This window comes from Marmota marmota, unplaced genomic scaffold, assembly GCF_001458135.2.
Source record: "Marmota marmota marmota unplaced genomic scaffold, marMar, whole genome shotgun sequence".
In the NCBI taxonomy this organism is placed as follows: Eukaryota; Metazoa; Chordata; class Mammalia; order Rodentia; family Sciuridae; genus Marmota; species Marmota marmota.
This window is the reverse complement of record NW_025999900.1, coordinates 37,544,170-37,569,231: the sequence shown is the minus strand read 5'-3', so window position 1 is coordinate 37,569,231 and position 25,062 is coordinate 37,544,170. Positions and strand designations below refer to the sequence as shown.

The following is a 25,062-nucleotide window of genomic DNA, read 5'->3' as shown; positions in this document are numbered from 1 at the left end:
ATTGTGTCCAACTACAACTAAAAAACAAATATTAAAAAAAAAAAGCTACAAACAAACACCCCCCCCCCCCCATAAAACAAAACAAAAAAATACATACCAAGGCACACCATGGGAAATTTCAAAACCAAGGGATAAGTGGCTGGCACGTAGCTCAGTTGTAGTATACTTCCCTAGAATGCATCAGGCCCTGAGTTCGAGCCATAGTATCGAAAAAAAAAAAACAAAATAAAGAAATCCCCACAAAGAAAGAAAACAACAACAAGAACAACCTGGAGATGATTTTAAAGTTTCAAAGAACAGACCACACACACAGAGCATACATATTACAGACACCCCCCCTTCTCGAAGTATGGAATAGAATCATATCAGCCAACTCAAAATACTAAAAGCTTGAAGACTGATACACCGTGGCTTCAAAATTCTGATATTATTATTATTTGGTACAGGGGATTAAGCCCAGGGGCGCTTAACCACTGAGTCATATCCCCAGAACTTTTTTATTTTAAGACAGGGTCTCCGTAAGTTGCTCAGAGTTTCACTAAGTTGCTGAGGCTGACTTTGAACTTGCAATCCTTCTCCTTCAACCTCCTGAGCCATTGGGATTGCAGATGTGTGCCACCACACTCACCAAAATTCTAAGATTATTTTAAACTCAGAATGATATACTTAGTGAATTATATATTATTAAGCAAAAATGAGGACAGATGTTATAATTTTGATCTTGAATGTCCCCCAAAAGCCCATGTGTTACAGGCTTGGACTCCAGCCTGTGGCATTATTGCAAGGTGGTAGAAACATTAGGAGGTGTGTAGTGAAAGGCAGTCATGTCACTGGGAGCATGAACTTGAAGAGAATTAGAACCCAGCCCCTTCTCCACTCTTTTTGCTTCTTGGCTAACACAAGATGAGCAGCCTCTTTTGCCACGCACTCCTGCCATGACATACTGCCTTATTACAGGCCCAAACACAAGGGGGTCAACTGTCCACTGACTGGAACCTGTGAACCAAAATAAATAAATAAATAAATAAACAAACAAACAAACTTTTTCTATGAGTTGTTTATCTACTTCAAGTATTTTCTTGCTGTGATTAAAAACTAACACAGCATAACAACACTTATTATTTCTGAAGACAAAAAAAGGGCTCAGGAAATTTGTATTCTATGCATCCTATATTTTTGTATTCTGAGGATTAAATCCAGGGTCTTGTACATGCTAGGCAAGCACTCTAGCACTGAGCCACATCCCCAGTCCTTAAGCATCCTTTCTTAAAAAGCTCTTAGAGAAAAGGCTTTAAAAAAAACAAAGATAAAACCCAAACTGGGGTTCTAAAATACAGGAGATCCAACATTGGAAAGGCCAAGGTTCAAAAGGCCTCGAGAGCAACCTATATCAGAAAGAGCAGGACAATGAAAGGACTTAAAAAATTAAGGATGGGATATTTGTTTAAAACAACAACAACAAAAAAACGGAGGCAATCCAGGAAAAATTAACACGTGGAAAAGCGGTTTACCTACCAAATGCAAGGCCCTGAGTTTCATCCTCAACATAGGAAAGAAAAAAAGCAAAGCAAACAAAATCAAACCCCCTGCAGAGAAAAGGAAAGGTATTCATTACTCCTTTACTTCACCCAACAGTGAAAATATTTATATGTGAATAACAATGCAAATACTGACAAGTGATTTTACTAAAATTGAGGAAGAAAAATTAAGGATGGAGCTGGGGTTGTGGCTCAGTGGTAGAGCACTCGCCTAGCACGGTTGAGGCACTGGGTTTGATCCTCAGCACCACATAAAAATAAATAAATAAAGATATTGTGCCCATCTACAACTAAAAAATATTTTAAAAAATTAAGGATGTACATATGATAAAGCAAGCATAATAAAATGTTAATTGTATCATTTAGGTGGTGAGTACATGGGTTCACTATAAAATTCAGTTTTCCTGTTAGAAACTTTTTCATAATATGTTACAAAAAGTTTTAAAAGTATCAGAATGTAGAGGACTTGGATAAGTGTGTAGTATAAAAAAATTAAATTCGAATTTACCCAAGAGTTAATATCCATGATTCACAAATCAAGAAATAGCACTACACAGATTTTAGAAACATGAAAGAAACAGAAAAACTCAAAAGTGGTTGCCTCTTACTTGTTTTAAACCTTTCTCAGAACTATTTTAAAAAGACAATGTGCATGTACTAAGTGAAAAACATTTTTCAGGTGAGAATTGAAGAAAATATCATAATAGTTGGTAAGGATTCTAAAATTGTAAAGATGGGATCTGAATATTAAAAGTTGAGGAAATATTGCAGAAGAAGAACAAATACCTTCCTTTGAACCAAGTGGACACTGCCATACAAACACCACCTATCCAAATAATTTATCATCCAAACTGAGAAAATTGTGAGAAAAGGGTGTACCGATAATAAATAGAGATAATAGATAAACAGCTCTAGGAAAGGCAGGACATATTGTCTCTATAAGTAGAGCCTAGACAGAAATCTCTTTTTAAACCAACAGATACATGAAAACTTAAATCAGTCATTACCATTTTCTGAGTGACTACTATATGTCACAAAAATAATATAAAATGTAGATAACTAGACATTTAAAAGTTGAGTAAGTGGAACAACAACAAAATTAACCTATCTGGGAATTTACTTCCATCTAACTCTTTTTCATTCAAAGACCACATCATTATCTAAATATTTCTCTATGTTGCTCCAAAGATACAAGAACCATAACAGCTGAGATGAAGCTGGGTGCAGCAGCGCACACCTATAGCCAGCTGTTCAAGAGGCTGAGTCAGGAGGATTGCTTGATCCAGGGGCCTCGAGGACAGCTTGGGCCTGGGCAACATAATTAGACCCCCATGTTGAAAAACAAAATAAATGTGAGATGAATGAAACCAATCCACTGCTTTGCTGAAAGTAGTATGAGAATTGTTTATATTTCAAAAAACCTTTCTGAGCCACAGAACACAGCTGCCTAGTCTTACAGAACAGTCCAGAACAAGAAACCAAGTCACCACTTAAGTCAAAGAGCCAGAAAGCTGCAGTCAAGAGAAGTCTTGAGCTGGGTGCTGAGGAGCACGCCTGTAATCCCAGTGGCTTGAGAGGCTGAGGAAGGAGGATTGCTAGTTCAGGATCAGCCTTAGATTTTGGCAAGGCCATAAGCAACTTAGTGAGACCCTGTCTTAAAATGGATATGGCTCAGTGGTTAAGCACTCCTAGGTTCAATCTTTAGTACCAAAAAAAAAAAAAAAAAGTTCGTTTTTTATTAGTTTTCTTCATTGGTGCAAATATCCTTTCTGGGGTTGTAGCCATTCACCACTCCAATTCTGACAGTTGGCAAAGAACTGCATAAATGAATGCATCAGTATTTCTTTTGCAAACAGCTTTGTGGAATCCTTCAAGATAAAAGGCAGATGAGTGTAGTCAAGGTTTATCTACAGCAGGATGTCCTAGCCAGTAGGTCTCAAATAATTAATAGGTATACCTGAACATTAACACTCACCCTCAAAGCAGCTAGAACCCCAGAATGATTAACCTCTTTTGTTTCCCCCTGCCCTGGGCAGTATAAACCATATTACACTAAAATGTCATAATCATGAACATGCTGAACATCCCTGATTAAGTATCCAGTAAGAGGAGGACAGAGGAGAGAAATCCACAGGCCATTTCCATGCTCCACCACAATCACCTAGGATTTTTTTAAGGTTGGTACTGGGGATTGAACCAAGGGGCACTCTACAAGTAGGCTATACCCCAGCCCATTTTATTTTGTTTATTTTTTTGGTACTAGAGATTGAGCTCAGGGGCACTGGAACCACTGGGCCATCTCCCCAGCCCTTTTAAAAAATATTTAGAGACAGGGTCTCACTGAGTTGCTTAGGGCCTGGCTAAATTGCTGAGGTTGGCCTGAACTCTCAATCCTCCTGCCTCAGTCTCCTGAGCCAATGGGATCATAGGCGTGTGCCACTTGTCCAGTCCCAGCCCCTTTCATTTTGTAACAGGGTCTCATGAAGTTGCTCAGTAGCCTCAAAATTGAGATTCTCCTGCTTTAGCTTCCCAATTAGGTGGGATTACAAGCATATACCATTATGCCTGTCTCCACTGGGATTTTTTTTAAAGCAGAACCATACAGGTGCTGCAAACCCTTTTTATTCCTAGCAGTTCTAACTTAATAACTAAGATTTAAGAATGGACAACACTCAAATGTCCAAGAAGAGTCATAAACTATTAACAACTTCTAGTCACAATGGAGGTCTCCTGTGTGATTTTCTTTTGGTGGTGGTGGGGGGGGGGAGTTGGGGATCTAACCAAGGGCCTCTGAAACTAGGTAAGCACTCTCTACCACTGAACTATACTCCTAGTCTTATGTTTGATTTTTGACTAAATGACATGACAGTCTCTAAAATAGCACTACATTCAACCTGCCATGTATGAACTTCTCATCTGAAGGTTAAACCTACTATGGATTAAAAATATTTTGGGGGTGGGGGAGAAGATGACAGATGATATCTCTTTAGGACATGCAAAGTATTTTTTCCTTAGCATTATTCCTTAAACAGTACAATAACCATTTGTAGAGCACTTAATTGTAGGTATCGTAATTTAGAGATGATTTAAAGTATAAGATGTGCATAGATTATATTAAAATACTTCACCATTTTATATATGCTACTTAAGCACCTGAGGATTGGGTATACTTAAGGAGGGCAGGGTCCAGAAACCAACCCCCCAAGACACCAAAACCTAGGGATGACTATATTAGAAACACAAGGGTTAATGTTTTATGAATTTTATAAATTTCTCCTCAGATTAAAAAAAAAAAAAAAAAACAAACCATGGTATCACACTTTTCTTTTAGGATGTAAGTTATGAAAACTGTAATTAAGAAACAATAAAGCCTTTTGTTTACATTAACTTTAAAATGAAATAACTTGATGAAATCTGAATCACTGGGACTAGAAACGACATCAAAGATGTTTAATTTAAGGGTTTATGGATGGAAGAGAGGGCTTCTTATTATTACCAACATATAAGGATTAGAAAATACTTGAAAAAAGTTTTCGCTCATGGCTGGGGTTGTGGCTCAGCAGCAGAGTGCTAGCCTAGCATGTGAGGCCCTGGGTTTAATCCTCAGTACTACATAAAAATAAATAAATAAAATAAAGGTACTGTGTCCAACTATGCCTAAAAAATAAATTAAAAAAAAAAAAGTTTTCACTCACACACATTATGTTCACATATTGATAGTAAGGCTGTAAAGTCACTTGATAGAAATTAAACAATAAAAATTTCAAAACAGCTGTGAAGGCACAGGCCTGTAATCCCAGCAACTTGGGAGGCTGAGGCAGGACAATCACAAGTTTGAGGCCAGCCTTAGAAACTTAGGAAGACCCTTTGTCTCAAAAATAAAAAGGGCTGTGGGTGTAGCTCAGTGGTAAAGCCCACCTGGGTTCAATCCCCAGTACCAGGGGAAAAAAATTCAAAACAAAATTTATGTTCAGCATTCATCTAGCATGGAGTTCTTATTTTTTACTTTTAATGAAATGTAACTGAGGGGGCTGGGATTGTGGCTCAGTAGTAGAGTGCTCACCTACCATGCATGAGCACTGGGTTCAATCCTCAGCACCTCATAAAGGTAAAATATTGTGTCCACCAAAAACTAAAAAAATTTTAAAAAGTATTTAAAAATGCAACTGAGAATCCATTTTATCTTCAATTATCTAACAGACTCAAAAACAAGCATAAGCAAGTATCTTTTTTATGAATGGCAGGAAAATAACCAATTTTTATAGCTTTCCTTCAGCAGAGGATCAATCTTAAGGATAATTTTCAATGCTGAAATCACGGTTGATCATTTTTGTCAGAACATTTTCAGGTTTCTAAAGTCATTATAGTTATGTCTTCCCTTGGTAGCACTGTTTGAGGCCAGACAGGTTATACAGCTCAGGCTGCATCACAGCATGCAATCAAAGTATTCAGTTAATAAATTACTATCGTTAAAAATAAGTTTTAACTATGTACGTTTTTAAAGCAGCAAAACTGCCCAATTTTTAATGAAAGACTAAGATCTGCCACCGTTTTTCTGAACACGTGCCCCAGATACCTACCAGCTTGGGAAGCTAATTAGGTTTTAAGCATCACAATGTTTTTGTTTTGTTTTTACATTACTAATGCCTAAGGGTTTTCAGTGTTAGGTCTGTTGTTACTCACAGCAGGGCCTAAGACACGAAGCAGTTGCGTGTGAGCATTATTTCTTTTAACTCCAGCAAAAGGCCCGCAAACGATAAAAGCGAAGGGCTCGACCCACATTCCCCTTGCCCCTCCATCCCTTCTTTACAAAGATGGTTTAATTCTGGCGGGACCTGGCGTGGAACACCGTGGTTCTTGAGGGACAGAGAGTGCGTGGGTGTGTGTGAACACCGCAGGAGGATCGGTAATGCGTGATTAGAGTGGGAGGGAAAGATGTTGCTTCTTCTAGGGCGGGAAGAGACGGCGAGAGGTGGCTGTTATGCATGACCTGGGCCGGCACGCGGGGAAGATGGTGATCGCAGGGTAGGGCAATTGCGGGGGGGTTCCCTATTACCAGGTGGCACTGGTTGCGTCCTGCGGTGAGTGATTCGAGAGCAATGAAAAGGGCGCGACACTAAACCCGGGAATTCTAGACGAAAAGAGAGGAAAAAAAAAGGGCGCCGAGTAACAGGGTTATTATGGGATGGCTGAGGGGGGCTCCGTGGGAGAAATTACAGGATCTTCCTTACCCGCCAATTGCTGTACAGTCTCTTAACTCGCCGATAATAAGCGTCTTTGTCTAGAGTCACAGCCATCGCCCAGGACACCGCTTCTCCTCGGGTTCCGAGAATCACGCGAGGTCCCAGTTCCGCCACCCGCTTTCGGCCCCGGAATCCCGCACTCTCTCAGTGACCCGGAAGTATCAACCTCAAAAATGCCCTTTCCGCTTCCGGGTCCCTATAGCGATTAAGTTTTTTTTTAAAATTCTGTCTCCGTGGAGGGTGGGCAGAGACAATGATAAAAAGGGGGAAATCAACAAAATGTGCAGCGAAGAAAAAAGTCGATTTTCGCGGGGTTTCTGGTCAACTTCGCCACCGCCACAAGCGAGTCGATTTATCACATGACGCTCTGCCCCCGCCCTTACTCTCCGCCCCGCCACAGTTTCCAGGAGCTCCGAATTGTTGCCAAGGCTGTAGCTGCTGGAGAAGAGAAGATGGGAGGCAGGCTCTGCCCCACAGGAGCTGCCGCGCGCTGGTGTAAGGGCCCCACCCATCGGGAAAGAAGGGGAAGCGGAAAGAGCGGAATCTGGCGTGGGATAGGAGAGGGAAGACTGTAGTGGCACCGGCTGAGTCCCTCCTAGAAGTGATGGGAAAGCGAAATTCTGTACTCCTCCAGGGCTGAATCCTTGATGCTAGCTAGGTCCAGTGCTACAAGCCGAAGGAGAACTCAGTCCAAGGAAATGGAGCCCACCCTCGCGATAAACTAGTACCTACGCTAAGAGGTGGGACTTGGTCCTAAGAAGGAAAATAAAATGCCTAGGGTTCAGTCTGAGCCATTGAGACGGTAAGAGGCGGGTTGAATTGGCTTGCGGGCGCCAAAAAAACCTTTAGTTCCTATTCCAAACCCCTTCCCTGGGCTGAGGTTGTGACAGCACCTTTTCTTTCATCCAGTCCCTTGCTGCACTTCATAAAAACTGATAACCATCCTATGGCTTTCCTAAAAGCCCCATGATTTCAGTTAATTAGAAACAAAATAAACGTGGTTAATGAAATTCATCCTTGTCTCTTCTAAGAACTTTTTGGAAGTTTGGAATATTCTGTCTATTTACCTCGGATCATTCCCTTAGCTAACTAGACAGCCTACATTTATATACACCCTTTAGATGAGTACCAATAACATCTGCTCTATCCAAGGTGACAGTACAAACAGCATTGAATTTTAGGTGTTGAAAATTAGCCACCATGCATACAATTAATACTTACATTGGGTTTGAGCAAATATAGAACAAGGAAGAGTGAAAAAGGATTAACTTAAATTTATTAATGCCAAGGGGATGGAAGGTAACAGTTCCTGACCCTCCAGCTGTATCCACAGTTCGGCCAGGAACAGGCTCTGCCAGAGGCTAGGGCCAGCGCTACATAGTCTGTGGTTAATGGAGGTGTCTTAGGAAGGGGTGAGCGCACCAGCTGCTCTAAGTCTCCTTTCCTTCCCCAGAAATGAGGAAGTGGTCATGTATTATTTAAGGAGTTCCCCTGCCCACCCAATCCTCTCAAAATTGGGAGCAATCAGGTACAAGTTTTCTTTTTCCTTTTCACCTCCTGGAGTCCTGGGTTTCCCCACATCTCCCCTGCCCCTCCCACTGAGTCCAAGGGCCAGAGTAAATTAAAGTACAGCAGCCACCCAAGCAATGGGGACCATGCTGGGACTTCAATCATCAGCATCTTCGCTGGAGTCTGAGTTGGCTGGCATCATAGGATCATCAATGAGTGAAAAGTCCCTTTCTGAGCTATCATAGCCCTGAGATAAATCATCATCATCTTCATCCTCCTCATCGTCGTCATCCTCAGGTTGCAGTGGTGGCAACCTCAAGGCAGTACCAGAGGTGGTAGTCGCTGGTGAAGTGGGGTAGCCAGTGGCTCTCAAGCCTGGATGATGATGGTGGTGATGGTGGGGGTGGGGGTGGTGGTGGTGGTGATGAAGTATGGTGCTGGAGTCTACATGAGGGGATGATGTTGCACCACCCATTACGAACGGCATAAAAGGCAAAGATGTAGAAGTGGCACTGCTGTGACCCAGAGATGACACAGACTGTAGGCCACTACTGCTGTGTTGGAAGGTATTATGCAGAGATAGGGACCCAGTGCCTCCACCCTGCATCAGGGCCATCATCTTAGAAAGGTCTGGTCGTGTCCTACGGGCCCGCTTCTTGCTGCTCTCTGATGCAATAGGCCCTGGCAAAACCCGGTTGAACACTGTTTCAGTGTGGTGACCCTGGGAGGAAGGAACAGAAGATAGTAAGAAGAAAAGAAAGAAAGAAGGGGGTAGGGAATAGGAAAGGCAAAACAGGTCCAGTCAGACTAGGCTTGACTGGTGGCAATGAGGAAAAGGAAATGGCAGACTTAGCTGGTTCATGCAGTCTGATGCTGAAGACAGAGAATTTGATTGTGTGAACCAGGAATTTTTGCTTTCCCCCCATGACTATATTGTACCTACATTCCATCTAATCATTTCAAAATGCTTACCTTTGCTAAGAGATCTGGGTAAGACAGTGAATGATTCGGTACATGCATTGAAAAAATTCATTTAAATGTTTACTGAAAGCAGGGTGTTCATATGATCTTATGTGAAGTGTAGCGTAACTGATATTTATAACATTATCATCTATTTCCACATAAGAGCAGGGTCAGATTAAGACTGCTGGATGCTGGCAACACAAAAAGATTATGGGTAGCACCTTACCAAATTAATTTAATTTTCCACATTATAAAAAACAAACAAAAAAGGCTGGGGTTATAGCTCAGTGGCAGAGCACTTGCCTAGCCTGTGTGAAGCACTGGGTTCAATCCTTAGCACCACATTAAATAAAAAGACAAATGTAATAATGGCATGCTCTCCATCTACAACTACAAAAAAATTAAAAAAAAAAAAAAACATAACCTTTACATATCTGAATTTTAAATGGTTTCTTCTAGATGTTCTGACTATAAATTTTGATTATATTCATTGAGTCTGGAAGTTATTGCTTTTAGCACCTCTGTTTTGCAGCTGGCCTAACCACAATACTTGGTGAACAGGCTTAAACTCTTGGAAGTTGATAAATATTTCTCTAGGCTTTATTTCCAATCTAAGCCTAATATTTGACATGGGAACATACATTTCTGACTCAAAAAAAAAAAAACTTTAAAAATGTAATTTGATAATGTCTAAAATCCTGCAGATTCCAGTCAGAGTGTAGTGTTAGATTCACTGTTAATTCTACATTAAAAATTTTTTTGTCAGGTGTAGTGGCACACACCTATAATCCCAGCTGCTCAGGAGGCTTAGGCAGGAAGATTTCAAGCTCAAAGCCAGCCTCAGCAACTTAGTGAGGCCCTAAGCAACTCAATGAGACCCTGTCTTAAATACAAAAAAGGGCTGGGGATGTGGCTCTAGTTAAATGCCCCTGGGTTCAATCCCCCATACCAAAGGAAAAAAAAAAAAAAAGTTACTGAGAGGCTGAGGCAACAGGCTCACTTGCACTCAGGAGTTTGGAGCCAGTTTGGGCAACATAGCCCAGGTTGGACTCAATCTATCTTCTCTCTCTCTATTTTTTTTTTTTTTGGCAGTACTGGGGTTTGAACTCAGGGTACTCTACCACTTGGCTCTATTTACTCCCAGCCCTTTTTTGGGTATGTAACTCGGGGGTACTCGACCATTGAGTCACATCCCCAGCCCTAAATTTCATATTTTATTTATAGACAGAGTCTCACTGAGTTGCTCAGCGCCTTGCTTTTGCTGAGGCTGGCTTTGAACTCGCGATCCTCCTGCCTCAGCCTCCCGAACCCCTGGGATTACAAGCATACCCACCGTGCCCAGTTCCCAGCCCTTTTTGAGATAGGGTTTTGATAAATTGCACATGTTGGCTTACCTCAGCCTCCTGAGTTGCTGGAATGCACATCATGCCCGATGTGAAACTCTGTCTCTAAAAAAAAAAAAAAAGAAAGAGTTAAGTGATATGGTCATGATTTTCTATGACCATGAGAGACTAGGAAAAAAAGTATAAGAGGCAAGAACAAGTTATACTGGGGGAAAGGTGTGTGTTTTATAAAGACTTACATAAAGGGATGAGTACATTTGGAAATATGGAATAACCTACTAACCAAAATTGATTTTCTATTACTGACATTATTGTTAGTAATTCTCAACTTCATATATTGGGAAACTCCATGACTGTTTTCCTAAGTAGGTCCCACAAATCACATCTAAAATATATAGAATTATAAAAAAAATTTAAAGGATTCGCTTGGGATGTAGCACAGTGGTAGAGCACTTTCCTAGCATGTGTGAGGCGTTGGGTTCAATCCCTAGCACTGCAAAAAAAAAAGAAGAAAAGAAAAAAACAGGGGAACAGGGGGCTGGGATTGTGGCTCAGCAGTAGAGCGCTCGCCTACCACGAACAAGCTGCTGGGTTTGAACCTCAGCACCACATAAATAAATAAAATAAAGGTATTGTGTCCAACAACAACTAAAAAATATTAAAAAAAAGAAAAAGAAAAACCAGCACCCCCCTACTTTTGAGGGTGTAGATATTGAAAAGGTCTAAGGATTTTCCAAAAATATCTTTAGTTTTGAGAAGAGCAAGATAAACCCTGAAGGTTCTACATATCTTACTAATTCTTGTATTTATGTTTAAAATACTAAAATTGAATGTTTAGAACTTTATGCTCAATTAGAGCTGAAGATACACAGTACTGCAAGAATACCAACAAATATATTCCACATTTTTTACAGGTGAATCAAAGGTAATTTTACTCAGAAAGCTCTATTGAAGATTTAAAAAATTATATATTATATAATATTTGTTATAATATTTGTTAAAAGCCTTTGACAACTAGTTTGAGTCCAAAGTGGTAGTGCTTCAGTCTTACCTTTTTTCCATTCCTAGAGTTAGCCGTCTGTACTGATTCCATACTCAAACAGTTCAATTCTGCCTTGTTATTTTTTTTACATCTCTGCCATTTCTGTTTTCTGCGCTCCTCCATATACTGTAATAGGAAAGTATCAGTTACCCTAGAGGAACAGAAATCATCTCGGGAGTAATTATAAGGTACTTTAATGTCTTTGGCAATAAATTTTTTTTTTTTTTTGCATATAAGGACTAGTCCTAGTGGAAAACTGCCATCAAACGGATCTCTCCCCCCAAATTAGGTGGTTTATGTAATAGTTTAATAGTAAATAACTGGCTAGCATTTAAGTTTAAGAAGTGCTTTTAACACTATTTTGATACCCATAATCATTTTATGAGGAAGGAAAACTGGGTATTATTATTTTTGGTAGTGGGGACTGAACCCAGAGATACTCTGCCAAAGAGTTATATTCCTAGTCCTTCATATTTTGAGACAGCGTTTCTCTTAAATTGTAGAGGCTGGCCTTGAACTTGTGATCCTCCTGCCTCAGCCTCTCAAGTCACTGGGATTATAGGCCTGCACCACCAGGCCCAGCTAAGACTATGTATCATTACCCCCATCTTGCAGATGCAGAAAAAAATGATAGGACACATCATGCTTTCTCTCTAACATAAAGTTGAAACACCAACAGAATGACTTAAAATCTGGCTAAATGGAACTGTCACTCACCGCTAGAAATCGGGGATCAACAGCAAATTCTGGATGACCCTGTAACCACATCTCCAGTTCAGCCCGGCGAGGGGCATCCTCACCCACCAGCAAAGTACCATCCACCTTATTGATGACAGGGATCCGGGTCTCCAGGTCCACATCAAGGTGATTAGGCTCTTCCATGCACTCCACCTCCAGCTGCAAACCCAGAATCCACCCCCATGAGCACATACGCTTTTTTTGGGGCAGGGAGGGAAGGGTAACAGAGCCAATGGTAGTCATAACTCTAATCATCATTTAATCCCTCAATCCCAACTGCTTTCACAAAGTACTTGACATAAGAAGAGCTTGTTTAATCATGAGGTTAAAGGTTTTTTTCTACCACTTACCTCTACTAGCTTCTTTCTGTTTCCCTTCTTCTTATGAAACAATGGATGTCCATCTCCCATTACTCCATTAGCCATCAATTTGTGCTTCTGGAATGTTAACTTCAATCCTTCCTCCTAGGAAGACAAACCCACCCACCCAAAACATCATATGGCACATGTTTTTAAAGGTAAAGATTAAGCTTTGGGAGACCTGGGCTAAACCTCATCCTTTGGTTCAGTGATGGTGAGAAGGATGGCCATCTGACTAAAGGGTAGAAATCACATATGTAATAAAACCTTTTCCTTAGATTTAATTTCTTGATCTAGATTTCTGAGAAGTAGTGTTCATTTTAACACCCAACAGTTTTAAAGCCCCCTACCTGGTATGTCAGAATTAGCACAGCAGTTCATCACAGGGGCAAAAATCCTACTATCCTATCACATACCAATTTATAAAGCTTTTCTTCTTTAAGTAACTCAATGATTGGCTAGTAAGGTTCAAAAGGAAAGAGAATCAGGAAAATAAAAATTTGCATATATAAAACAGAATACCACTGGCTTAATTTCAGCTGGAATGATTTTTTCTTATTTTAACAAGAGGCTCACAATACTCAGGTAATCAAAAAGCTTCCCCCAAACTGGATTTTATTTTTTTTTAATTGATCTTAGATCTAGAATTTAGCCTCCTAAAAGCCTAGTGCAGAATAGATTTCCTTAAAAACTATTTCTGGGATAGTGATGTGGTTCGGTGGCAGAGCACTTGCCTACCATGAAAAAAGCCCTGGCTTCTAGCCCCCAGAATTGCCAAAACAAAACATTCTTTTAATCTAGTCATCAGGAGATCCCTTCCCTAACTTCAATGACTCCTTGAATGTATCTTTGAGAGCTCTAATATTTTTTTTCCTTCTTTCATTTTTAAAGTTAGATAACCAAATATGTTTAGTATGCTACTAGTGAAACTGGCTAATAAGAATGACAGCCTCCTTCAATTCCCACTGCCTACATGCTGAGCTTACATCTTTGATCTGAACTGTAAACTCTTTTTCATCCATGCCTCGACGAAGTTTGGTGAACTGAGCTGCTGCTGTGGTGACTGCAGATGCTTCTTCCTCTGCCATGGAAGCTGCACTGCTACTTCGTGGTGTGGGGACAGGAGAGTCACCATATTCTCCTGGAGTCAATGAGGGACTGTCTAGTAAGTGGTTGCCTGGCCCCAAAATTCCTCCTGTTATCATTTCTTGGGTCCTGCGGTTAGAAGGCCATTTCCCTGAGAGTATAGCCTGGCAGACGAGGTCAATTCTGTTTATCAAGACACGATCCTGAGTGGGAAGAAAAGAAATAAACACCATTTTAAGGGTCTGAGCACTATGTAATCCTCTGACATACAACAATGCCATCATTACTAGGATGGGTAAAAATCATAAGGCAGAAAGAAGGGTGGTTGTAATATCAGATCCCTAAAGCAACCATAAGGAGTTTCACGAAAAAACACGCATTAGTAGTAGTAAAAATAACAACAGAACAACTCAAAACCCAGAACCATCAGTTCCTTGTATACAATGTTACATTTTACTTCTGACTCTAGCATATCCAAGGATTAAGCTGTTACCTTGGGCCACTCAGAAGCTCTTTGCCTTTCCTGTAGTAGCAGAAGCTCAGGTGTCATTTGTTCTCCATCTTCATTTGGAAATCCATCTTGGGACATAGTGAGGGACAGGAGACTCTCTTCATCATAGAGTTTGGGGTGGGACCGGTCAGCAGCTAGAGATCACACAGAACATGTGAGCAAATATGGCAGAATAATGTTAAACTGGAATGGTATTGTGTGGGCTTTGAATAAAGGCCCAAAGAATAACAGATCTCTTTTGACATTTTATCAACTCAAAATGTGAATCTCTCTCAAGAGGATGCATTTAGAAAAGAAAGAAAAGAGCAGAGGGGGAAAAAGGGAAGAGTTCCAACAGCCTGTCACATGCACTCACTTAGCTTCTCTTCCTTCTCGTCCTCACTCTCATCAGTGCTGGAGCTGGAGCTGGATGAGGATGAGGAAGAAGAGGATGATGGTGAAAGCTTGCTCAAGTCCAATTCAGAGTCTGAATCATCCTCATCCTCCAGTTTGACTGGTGGAACACTCCGGGACACCAGAGGGGAAGTGTCAGAGGGGGTTACTCGCATCTCATAGTCTTGTGGGATTGGTCGGCTCCTGGCCACCACCTCATGCTCTAGTTTTAAAGTCAGACTCTCCAGACTGGGGACCTGGGCAGCTGTCTCCTCTGGTGACTTTTCAACAGGAGCATCTGGGCGCAGAGGCAATGGTGAGGCAGTGCGCGAGGTATACTGTTGGTGTAGCAGTGGAGTAGAGCAGCGTGATAGGGATGCAGCTGGTGCTCCTGCCTGATGGTTCTGCATATAATTCATACGGGCAGCCAGAAAAGAGAAGTCTGGGTCCTGCATGATGTTGCAGTCTGTTTGGCTCACCCCATGGCGGGCTGCCCCTCGTAGAAGCTCTCCATCATGACGAATAGGCTCCCACCATTTGGGCAATTCAGGACCTGGAGGCTGACACAATGCCAGTCTATCTTCCAAAAGCGGGTGGCATAGAACTTGTTCCCTTAAGCGCCGAAGCAACTCGATTCGGTACAGAGTCCGCGAGGCCCTCTCCTCTGTGATGGGCTCAATGAACAGATTTGGGTCTGGGGGTTCTGTAAAATAGGAGTAGAAAGAGAAGTGAACCAGAGCTGTTCTACAGCCATTCACTACCACTCACCCTAGACTCTCCAATCTTACCATCTCCAGCTGCTGGGGGAAGGCGGCATACTTGACGGCACATGGCCACAAAACCATGGAAATACTTGGTAAGGCTTTCATCTGTTTTTTTGTCCAGTCGAGCAAAAGTGCGGAAGCGATTCCAGTGGAACTGCATAGCATCAGGGTCATATTCCACACCAAAAGTAGAAACTACTCGATAGAAATCAGTTTGTTCACGCCTTGTCCAGCTACAAAGGGAAGAGGAGTAAGGCAACAGTGATTGGGGGAACTAGGGAAAACTGGTTGTTACTTTGAATGGTTTACAATACCTGAAAATACACAGGCAAACAAACAAACCAAAAAGAAGATTCAGAAGAGGCAGTGAGAGGTACTATATAACATGTAGAAAATACCAAACAAAGAAAGGGGGAAAATAACGCAGGCAATTAACTCAAAGAGAATGTCTACACAAGAGACCCTTCTGGGGTTATTATATTCCACATAAGTGAGATTCTCAAGAGCCAGAGAGGTAACAATTCAAGGCAAAGATGATCCATCCTTTTGTATTTTTTTTAAATTTATAGCTCAGCTCAAATTTTCAGCTATGGTTTACCGTTGTTGTTTCTCTCGCCGTGCAATTTCTTTTAGCTTAAAAGCTGCTTCACAACGCCTCCGTCGCCGGTCCCCACGCTCTGCAGCCTCAATTTTCATTTGTTCTCTCTTGTAGCTGCGCTGATATGCTGTTACTAGGCGCCGAAGCCTAGCTGTTAGGGCAGACCCTGGAGGCCAAAACAGATGTCCTGGTTGTTGAGTCACCTGGGCTGTGGTAAAAAAACAAAACAAAACAACAACAACAAAAACACAGAATAATGAGTAGGAAGAACAGAAAAGATATTAGAGATAATACTTATATGTCAGCCCACTCAAAGGCAATGCTCTTAGAAATCCCCAGACAGGATAAAATCCAGTCAATAATTCCTCATCTCCAACCCCACCCAAAACTGTACCACGTGACCTAGAAGTTTACCTTCATCTCCATCGATCACTGAGATCTCTTCATCCATCATCATCAAGGGATCACCCTAGAAAAGGAGATGCAAACCACAGGATGGAGTGGACAAAAAAAGGGGGAAAATTAGAATTCTGAAATCATTTTCTTATGGATGTCCTTCTGTGGCATCAAGGAATCAAAATATTTTTCATTTTCTTTTTTTCGTGTTGCTTGGAATTAAACCTAGGACCTCATGTATGCTAGGCAAATGCTCTACAACAACACTAAATCCTCTCAAATTCTCTGGTACCAGGGATTAAACTCAAGGGTGTTTAACCATTGAGCCACATCTCAGTCCTTTAAATAAATTTTTTATATTGAGACAGGGTCTTGTTAAATCGCTGAGGCTGGCTGTGAATTTGTGACCTCCTGTCTCAGCCTCCTAAGTCTCTGGGATTGCAGGGGTATGACACCATACACGATTCCCTCAAGAAAAATTGCTAATGAAAGGAGCCCTCACAAAAATTTAGAAGCAACCAACTAAAAAAAGAACAGGAAAGTAAAACTTGAAAGATCAGTTCTTATCAATGGTACAAAGATAATGAGATTTAGGAATTTACATGTAAGTAATATCCTTTAACATACAGTTTGAGGCCACCTCCTCCACAAAGCTATCCCAGATCTTCCCACATTGGCATTTTATAATGCTTCTCTATTCATTCTTTATAGTGTCAAATGGTATCTAATTTCTATTATAAATTAATCAAAAAACTTAAAGATTTAAAGAACGGGAGAGGACAACTATTTACAGTAGAGAAAAGCTAAATTAAATGAAAATTACTTACCTCATCATCTTGGTCCTTTGGGGGGCCCTGGAGTGGTTTATATTCCGGATCTTCACAATCCTTATCAAAGTCAACCCTAATATTATTAAGAGGCAAAAGAAAATGTTAATAAAGCAATAAGAAGAACCTAGGATAAAGATCTGGCCAAACATGTAATTTGCTACTGAACAGTTTTTAATATAATGCTTGAAGAATGACAGATCATTTCTGAGAAAATGGCAAAGTGCCATTCATAACTTCTTGAATTTGAAATACTTTTTTCTTTCTTTGGTTAAATATAGGTTAACACTATGTTATCCAGATTGGTCTCAAACCTGTGGGTTCACATGATCATTCTGTATCAGCCTCTGAAATAGCAGAGACTACAAGCATGCAACACCATGCTTAGCTTAAAATGAAATACTTTGATCAGAATACTCTCTTTTGATAGCCCCTTTTCATTCTACTCCCTCTCTTCCATAATGTTCATTTATTATTTCACTTGAATGGTCCATGCTTTTGTTTGTTTTCACTACTTTGTTCTATTGAGCAGAAGGGTGACATAATAAGTGATTTGCAATGAATAAATGACCCAATTTCTTTTGAGAGTCCTATACAATGCAAGCTGAAATTATATATATATTCATCTAAGAGAATTTTCTCAGTCATGCAGGAATGGATAGGTATTCATTAATTAAGCTAACAATTTCACATGTCCTTCAGGTCTCCATGGAGAAGTTTTGTTAAACTCACTGGCACCCAAACGAGGGCAATGATGCCCTACCTGGTGTCTCAGTATCAGCATGGCAACTCGTCACTGGGACATGAAGTCAAGCAGAATAAATACTTTTATGTGTTAGGCACTATTGGGAGATGACATAGTTAGCAGCTTCTGTAACTGTGTAGAAAAGTATTAAAAATTAAACAAATTGAACAGAATATTAAATAAGCCATTTGGGAGTAATAGTGCTTTCCCTACTTAGTTGTATTTTAATTTTTTAAAATAATTTTTATTTTTCATTTTTCTTTGTAGTTGTAGATGGACAGAAGCTATTTATTTATTTGTTTATTTATTTATTTTTATGTGGTGCTAAGGATTGAACCCAATGCCTCACATGGTAGGCAAGTGGTTTGCCACTAAGCTAAAGCTAACGCTACAGCCCCATGTATAGAATATACCAGTTAATGTATAGAATATACCAGTTTGTAGAGTCCTATCTCCTGACCCTTACTCTTTATTAAGGATTTACCACAAATAAGTATCATTAAGAATTTCAATGTGTTCAAAGTTAGAACTATGTTACCTTTTAGCACAAGCAACTAATTACCTTTGTAGAGTACATGCAAAGGTTTAAAAGAATTAAATAATAAAACTTACCCTTCTACTATGTCAGAGAAATTATCCAACACTCGATGTTCTGCTGCAATGGCTTTGTCATCTGGTCGACCAGCCTTTTCCAGAAAGCATAAGGCTGGGTCTGCCCTCATAGTATTATATTTTTCATAGCCTAAAAGAAAAAAGGTCTTAAAATGAAGAAAATAAGAGATTTGTTTTGCCATTATGCTAACTCTGACTACTGAAAAAATTAGAATACATGAACTACTTTGCTCATAATGCAGAATATAATTAACATTAACTTGGACAGCTTTTGGGTCTTAATTTTTTTTATAGTAATTTAGAGTCATGAAGGGTTTTAACCTAATGACTATGAAGAATTTAATTAAGAAATAAATTTACATTATGGTGGTAGGTGTACACAGCAATTTATCAGTAATCTTTTTGGCATTATTCTTATTGCAAAGATGAAGAAACTGAAGTCAGGGCTGGGGATGTAGCTCAGTTGGTAGAGTGCTTGACCGCATGTACAAAGCCCTGGGTTCAATCCCCAGCACCACAAAAAAACTGAAGTCAAATAATTAAGGCCGCACATTCTCATATGAAGAATTAGAAACTTGTACCTGCAAGTAAATAAGTACTCAGTGAATATTTGATGAATACTAAATCAATGAATGAACACATTTCAGGACTTTTGGACTCTGTCTCACAAGAAAATCTAAGACTACAAATGTTCAGTTTTTCTTGTTCCATTAAATTTCTCAATAACACGTAGATCAAATGCTATTACTATTATTTCATCAAAGTAAACAGGAATTTTATGCATTTGTTTTTATTTTTTGGCATTGCTGGGGGTACAACCCAGGACTTCATGCATGTTAGGCAAGAGCTTGAAAAGTACTTTTCTCATTTAAGCAAGCAAGCAGAAAGTTTATTTAAAGAGAAAGTGAGAAAAAGATCCAGAACTCCCTGCACAGCATGTTTGGGAGGGGCAAGAGTGCCCTTAAAAAGTACTTATTTTAGGGGCTGGGGATTTGGCTCAAGTGGTAGCGCGCTCGCCTTGCATATGTGAGGCACTGGCTTCGATCCTCAGCACCACATAAAAAAATAATAATAATAATAATAAGTGAAATAAAGGCATGCTGTCTATCTACAACTAAAAAATAAATATTAAAAAGTACTTAAAAAAAAAAAAAAGAAAAAGAAAAATATTCCAATACATGAAAGTGCTGGCAGTTAGCACTGTTTTTTTTTTTTTTGGTGCTGGCAGTTGAACTCATGGCATTGTGCAGCACTCACTGCTTTTAATTCCTAGGATTTGTTAATAGGCAAAACTACAAATTAAGTCTTTTTCATATTGTTTAAACCTAAAATGCCATGAGTATTGAGCATTTAGACAAATGGGACTTTAGATAAATATAACATTTTTGGCAAGCCACAGAAAACCATCAAAATAATTGTTTATCATTAATAGGAGTGGGCATGTCTTACCTCCTGATTTGTGGAACCTTAACTTATAGAGCCTACAATATTCAGTGGGGTAACATACTGGGTAAAAGTGATTAAAGAACACATGGGAGACTCCCTACTTTGAGATTTAACTATTTACCTATTGTTCCTTCAACATCTATTCAGCGGAATTAACTGTTCTGCTTTGGATTTTTATGAATAAGTTTCTTTCTCAAATACAAATTTAATTTACCGAAGATCACTTGTATACCTGAAGCTCTGGGTTTGACCCCAGTTCCAAAAAAAAAAAAAAAAAGAGTTCAAGGTCAATGAGATAATCTGATTATGTATGAGCATTTTGATAAATGTCCCATCTGTGAACAAAAACCTTCAAAAGGAAAGAGGCTAAAAGAGATACTTACCATGCTTAAAGACTCCAATAAGTAGGGATTTGTCAGCTTCGCTGTCCCACCATGTTGTTGGAACCTCCAATTGATCCACTACTGGGAACCATATGTCAATCTCACTAAAGGTATATAAGAGGGCACAGTCAGGAAAGCAATCAATGATGGAAATTAAAGTGATAATCCTTGGAAAGATTATTACAGTTATATTCCTTTATCTATCAATTTAAATGTTCATGTATCTGACCTATTTCCTTGCACTAGTGTCAAAGTATTAGATTAGAAATCTAATATGAAAATTGTCAGATATTACAAAGTTAGTACAAAAAGAATAAGTAGACCATTATTCCTAGAATAAAGCAGGGCATAAAAATCAAACAAAGAAATCACAGAAATACTTTACCTGGCAATGGCACCCCCTAACACCTTCTCTGCCTGGTCTCCAATAACCTCCTGTCTTAGGTAGTATAACATTCGTACTCGCAAAAGTACCCTAGAAGGGTGGGAAGAAAAAGGTGGCTTACTAACAGGGTACAAAGTTTGAGGAGGGACATATCTTGACTAAATTCCATCCTTACTTGTTACACTGATGTTTCAAGTGCTTCTTATAACTCTCATCTTGGAACAGAGTATCAGGGTTATACTTCCGGATCCAATCTGCCTTATGTATATCAAAAGTACTTTGTGACTTTACTTTTTTCCCCTTGCGTCCACGGGGCACAGGGATAGATAGACCTGGGAAAGGGGAGACATTGAAGACTTGGATTGAGAAAAACCCTTAGACTTGCAAAGGACTACATAACTTTTAAAAAGATAAAAACTAAAGGGTTGATAATTACCTGAATGATTCTGCAATTCTTTTGTCTTGCCATTTTCAGCAGGGCTAATCAAGTCCCAAATGAAGCCTTTGATATTTTCATCCCCACGGTAGTGTAGCAGACAGTACACAAGGATGGCACGACATATTGTCTCCACATCTCGTTCAGTCATACGTCGTTTGAAGCGTCCATGAGACAAAATATCTCGCCACCGTCCCCAACTAAAAAACAGAAAAGGAAACATAATAATATTTTGGGGGGGAACTCTAATTCAATGATATTCCTCTGACTCCCAGAATCACATCTCCCAAAATATGGAAGACAAAATCTTGAAAAGCACTGTTATAAAAAAAATTTTCATATGATCTTCTATGTGGCCATATATCAATCAGAATGTGAATGTTCTACTTTTAGTGACAAGATGGGTTCTTACCCATATACCAACAGGTGCTTTTCTACCCGAAAGCAGTCAGTGCGCCCATAGGCATGATGGCGGTCATGTCTACGGGAGCGTGGTCGTTCATCATCCTCACTTTCCAAATCAGAGAATTCTACTAGGTCATCATCTTTCAGAGTGCTGAAGTGGCGGGTCTGTTTCCGTACTCTAGGTGTGTCAATCACCAAGTTATTCTATGCAGAAAATAGAAGGAGAAATAACTATCCATGATATGTTCATTATCAAAGAATTAAGATGATTATGGATTGAATAGTTTTGGATATGAGAATGCTCAGATTTTTTTGGTGTTCTTTTTGTACACATTAAATCATCTGCAGTGACTCAGGAAACAGAATTAAGTGGTAGATATCTAAATAATTTTCTAAGTTCTCCAAGGTAGAAAGTTTTTATGATAGCCCTCGTATATAACAATATACCATTCATAAACTGATTAGCATTGAAGAAACAGAGCAACTACAAAGACTGAAAGTTGTGAGTCTTCTGCAACACTTCCTCCCTAAAGGAAGAATAAGCTCACCTTGCTATTGAGCACATCCATGTCTAAGTCAGCCTTTTTGGCCCATTTTTGCCAAAAGTTGGGATCATCCAGAGAAATATCTGTTCTATTTTCAGAAGCAACAAAGCTTGCCTAGTGAGGAACAAAAGCAGAGTAAAGTTAAATACAATGTGTTTTTAAGCAATGGGAAATCAGCAACTGCACTTAAAAACCATTTAAAACCTGGGGATTCCTTTCTCTATCTCTGCTTTTCTATTATCTGACTAAGACAAAACATGCCTTGGCAAAGGTAGAACCTTTTCCTTCAGATTCAATGGTAATGGTTGTCGTTCGCCTTAATAAGATCTGGTCTATATCCTCTTCACAAAATTTAGAGCCCTCATCATCTTCCTCCATTATAGCTGCATAAGCTCCTTTTCTTAAGAGATCTTCAATCTCCTTCTTGGAGAATTGCTGGATCTGCAAACACCAAGAGAAAGATGAAAAGCCTACTAAGAGAATATTATCTAACCATGTCATAATATTATATTGTAATAAATAATAATTAATACAACTATTTATAATAAAACTTGTGAAAAAATGAAAATCAAGGCAGTCAATTCCTGTACAAAACCAGCTTTTATCTCCATCACTGATTCACTACATACTTAGCTGTAGACTATGACTTACTCCTGTAATGTTGCCATCCCGACCGCTCATAGACTGAAGTACAGCTTTATCCAATCCCAACTTGAGGCTAGCCTTATCAAACATCTCCCTTTCATAGGAATTACGAGTGATGAGACGGTACACCTTCACCGCTTTGCTTTGCCCAATTCGATGACACCGTGCCTGGGCCTGTTTTTTTTTTTTTTAAAAATGGAAGGAAAGCAAAAAAGGTAACATAAAATTGAGGGGAAGTGTAAAAAGACACATAATATCAATTCATAATTCATTTAAATTTATAAAGCAACATGAGAATAACCCAAAACCAAGATTCAACTTCAAGATGAAATTATTGCTCCATCTAATAAGCCAGGTCAGCAAAAACATCTGCTTCTGTAAATAAAGTTTTATTCAAAAAGAGTCCTACCCATTTACTTTAACAGTGTCCATGGCTGCTTTGATACAGAGGCAGAGGTCAGTCGTTGAAACCGAGACCATATAATCCACAAAGCCTACATTTAATATAGTTTCCTTTAAAAGAAGTTTGCTTACCCCTGACCTAACTGCTACCTCTAAGTAAAAAAAAACCCATACTTTCTGAAGGGTCTAAGAGATACTGATCATGTTGAAAACTTTCTTAGGCAGTTAGTTCATAAGAAAATAACTTCTTTTACCTGTAGGTCATTTTGGGGATTCCAATCTGAATCAAAAATTATGCAGGTATCTGCAGCTGTAAGATTAATACCAAGTCCACCAGCTCGAGTGCACAGCAAGAAGACAAAGCGGTCTGAGTCAGGCTTGCTAAAGCGGTCAATAGCAGCCTGTCGGAGGTTGCCTCTAACTCTTCCATCAATACGTTCATATAAGTACCTTGTGAGGGCCACAGAGGAAAAAAAATTAAGTGGCTAAGCAGAAGAACCAAATAAGAATCAACAGCAGCCTATCCATATATCTAGTTGACCTATAATCATATAAATTGAGAGCGAGAGCCCTAAATATTTCTCTTATTATAACTGGTTAACTCTAAACCTAGGCTCTCTTATTCTTTGAAGCTTTAAGTCTTTTTTTCGAGGAGCAGTGCTGGGGATGAGACCCAGAACTTCGGGCATGTTGGATCAGTATTCTATAACTGAGTTATAACTCCAGCCTTCTTTGCAGTTTTATGAAGACACAGTAACCACAAAGATGGGATGACTATTTTCTCACCTCCTCTGGATTAGATAATCCTCTAGGATATCTAGGCAGCGTACCATCTGGGAGAAGATCAGAACTTTATGGCCACCAGCTTTAAGCTTTGGAAGTAACTTATCAATAAGAACTAATTTGCCAGCTGAACGAACCATGGCCTGCAGGTGGAAGTCATGAGGTATAATATGGCAAGCTTCCCGAAATTCCGTTAGGATTTTTTCTTCTGCACCTGCCAAAAGGAAAAGAAAAAAAGAAAAAAATCAAATCTGATATAGAGACTCAGGAAAACACATTAAAGCTTATTTAATTTGATGGTTTATTTAGTTGTGATAAGAATGCAAAGTAAGGGTTAGAGTTATGGCTCACTGGTAGAGTGCTTGCCTAGCATGTGTGAGACACTAGATTCAATTCTCAGTACTGCTTATAAATAAATAAATTAAATAAAGTTCCATTGATAAAAAAAATTTAAAAAAAAAAAAGGCAAAGTTAAAAAAACCTAACTGGCCAGGCATAAAGGCAAATGCCTGTCAGCCCAGCAGCTCAGGAGGCTGATGCAGGGGGACTGTAAGTTCAAAGCCAGCCTCAGCAACTTAATGAGACCCTAAGCAACTCACCAAGACCCTGTCTCTAAATAAAACATAAAAATATGGCTGGGCATGTGGCTCAGTGATTAAGCACCCCTGGGTTCAATCCCTGGTATCAAACAATAAAATTATATTTAAGTAAAAAAAAAAAAAAATCTGACTTGAGATCAACATTTGTTACACACTGAAGTTCCGCACTAATTCATCTTCCATTCTCTTACATAAAACATTCCAGGGACTGGGGTTGTGGCTCAGCAGTAGAGCACTCGCCTAGCATGCATGAGGCACTGGGTTCGATCCTCAGAGCCACATAAAAATAAATAAATAAAATTGTGTCCAGCTAGAAGGAAAAAAAAAAAAATTCCAAATAAGGCAGGTCTTATTTGAGTGTACTGGGTAATATATATATCTGTCTCT

General features: G+C 39.5%; 2 protein-coding genes and 2 non-coding genes across 11 annotated transcripts in view; all 4 read right to left on the bottom strand.

Moving 5' to 3' along the window:
* The window catches only part of Supt16h (SPT16 homolog, facilitates chromatin remodeling subunit), a 33,949-nt gene extending 26,994 nt beyond the window's left edge, over positions 1 to 6,955 (bottom strand). Inside the window, exon 1 of the mRNA XM_015493135.2 lies at positions 6,770 to 6,955. Coding sequence (XP_015348621.1) covers positions 6,770 to 6,835 — 66 coding nt within the window. The 5' untranslated portion in view covers positions 6,836 to 6,955. The remainder of the gene's footprint in view (positions 1 to 6,769) is intronic.
* A 1,085-nt stretch (positions 6,956 to 8,040) lies between these two features.
* The window catches only part of Chd8 (chromodomain helicase DNA binding protein 8), a 60,379-nt gene continuing 43,357 nt past the window's right edge, over positions 8,041 to 25,062 (bottom strand). For 6 of the 8 annotated variants that reach the window (XM_015493095.2, XM_015493109.2, XM_048798846.1 and 3 more), the window contains exons 17-39: positions 24,080 to 24,290; positions 23,548 to 23,743; positions 22,898 to 23,065; positions 22,508 to 22,687; positions 22,250 to 22,360; positions 21,709 to 21,905; positions 21,297 to 21,496; positions 21,036 to 21,216; positions 20,861 to 20,950; positions 20,476 to 20,579; positions 18,647 to 18,776; positions 17,290 to 17,365; positions 16,481 to 16,535; positions 16,067 to 16,274; positions 15,493 to 15,701; positions 14,688 to 15,407; positions 14,315 to 14,466; positions 13,722 to 14,024; positions 12,727 to 12,840; positions 12,356 to 12,535; positions 11,648 to 11,764; positions 10,648 to 10,701; positions 8,041 to 9,011 (exon numbers count right to left, since the gene is read on the bottom strand). In XM_015493095.2, coding sequence (XP_015348581.1) covers positions 8,448 to 9,011; positions 10,648 to 10,701; positions 11,648 to 11,764; positions 12,356 to 12,535; positions 12,727 to 12,840; positions 13,722 to 14,024; positions 14,315 to 14,466; positions 14,688 to 15,407; positions 15,493 to 15,701; positions 16,067 to 16,274; positions 16,481 to 16,535; positions 17,290 to 17,365; positions 18,647 to 18,776; positions 20,476 to 20,579; positions 20,861 to 20,950; positions 21,036 to 21,216; positions 21,297 to 21,496; positions 21,709 to 21,905; positions 22,250 to 22,360; positions 22,508 to 22,687; positions 22,898 to 23,065; positions 23,548 to 23,743; positions 24,080 to 24,290 — 4,520 coding nt within the window. In that variant the 3' untranslated portion in view covers positions 8,041 to 8,447. The remainder of the gene's footprint in view (positions 9,012 to 10,647; positions 10,702 to 11,647; positions 11,765 to 12,355; positions 12,536 to 12,726; positions 12,841 to 13,721; positions 14,025 to 14,314; positions 14,467 to 14,687; positions 15,408 to 15,492; positions 15,702 to 16,066; positions 16,275 to 16,480; positions 16,536 to 17,289; positions 17,366 to 18,646; positions 18,777 to 20,475; positions 20,580 to 20,860; positions 20,951 to 21,035; positions 21,217 to 21,296; positions 21,497 to 21,708; positions 21,906 to 22,249; positions 22,361 to 22,507; positions 22,688 to 22,897; positions 23,066 to 23,547; positions 23,744 to 24,079; positions 24,291 to 25,062) is intronic. The other 2 variants (XM_015493103.2, XM_015493125.2) reach the window with 1 other exon arrangement.
* On the bottom strand, positions 13,020 to 13,124 carry LOC125615411. Its single transcript, XR_007346070.1, has one exon. It is a non-coding gene; the product is annotated as a small nucleolar RNA U6-53/MBII-28 (small nucleolar RNA).
* LOC125615409 lies at positions 17,983 to 18,091 on the bottom strand. Its single transcript, XR_007346069.1, has one exon. It is a non-coding gene; the product is annotated as a small nucleolar RNA U6-53/MBII-28 (small nucleolar RNA).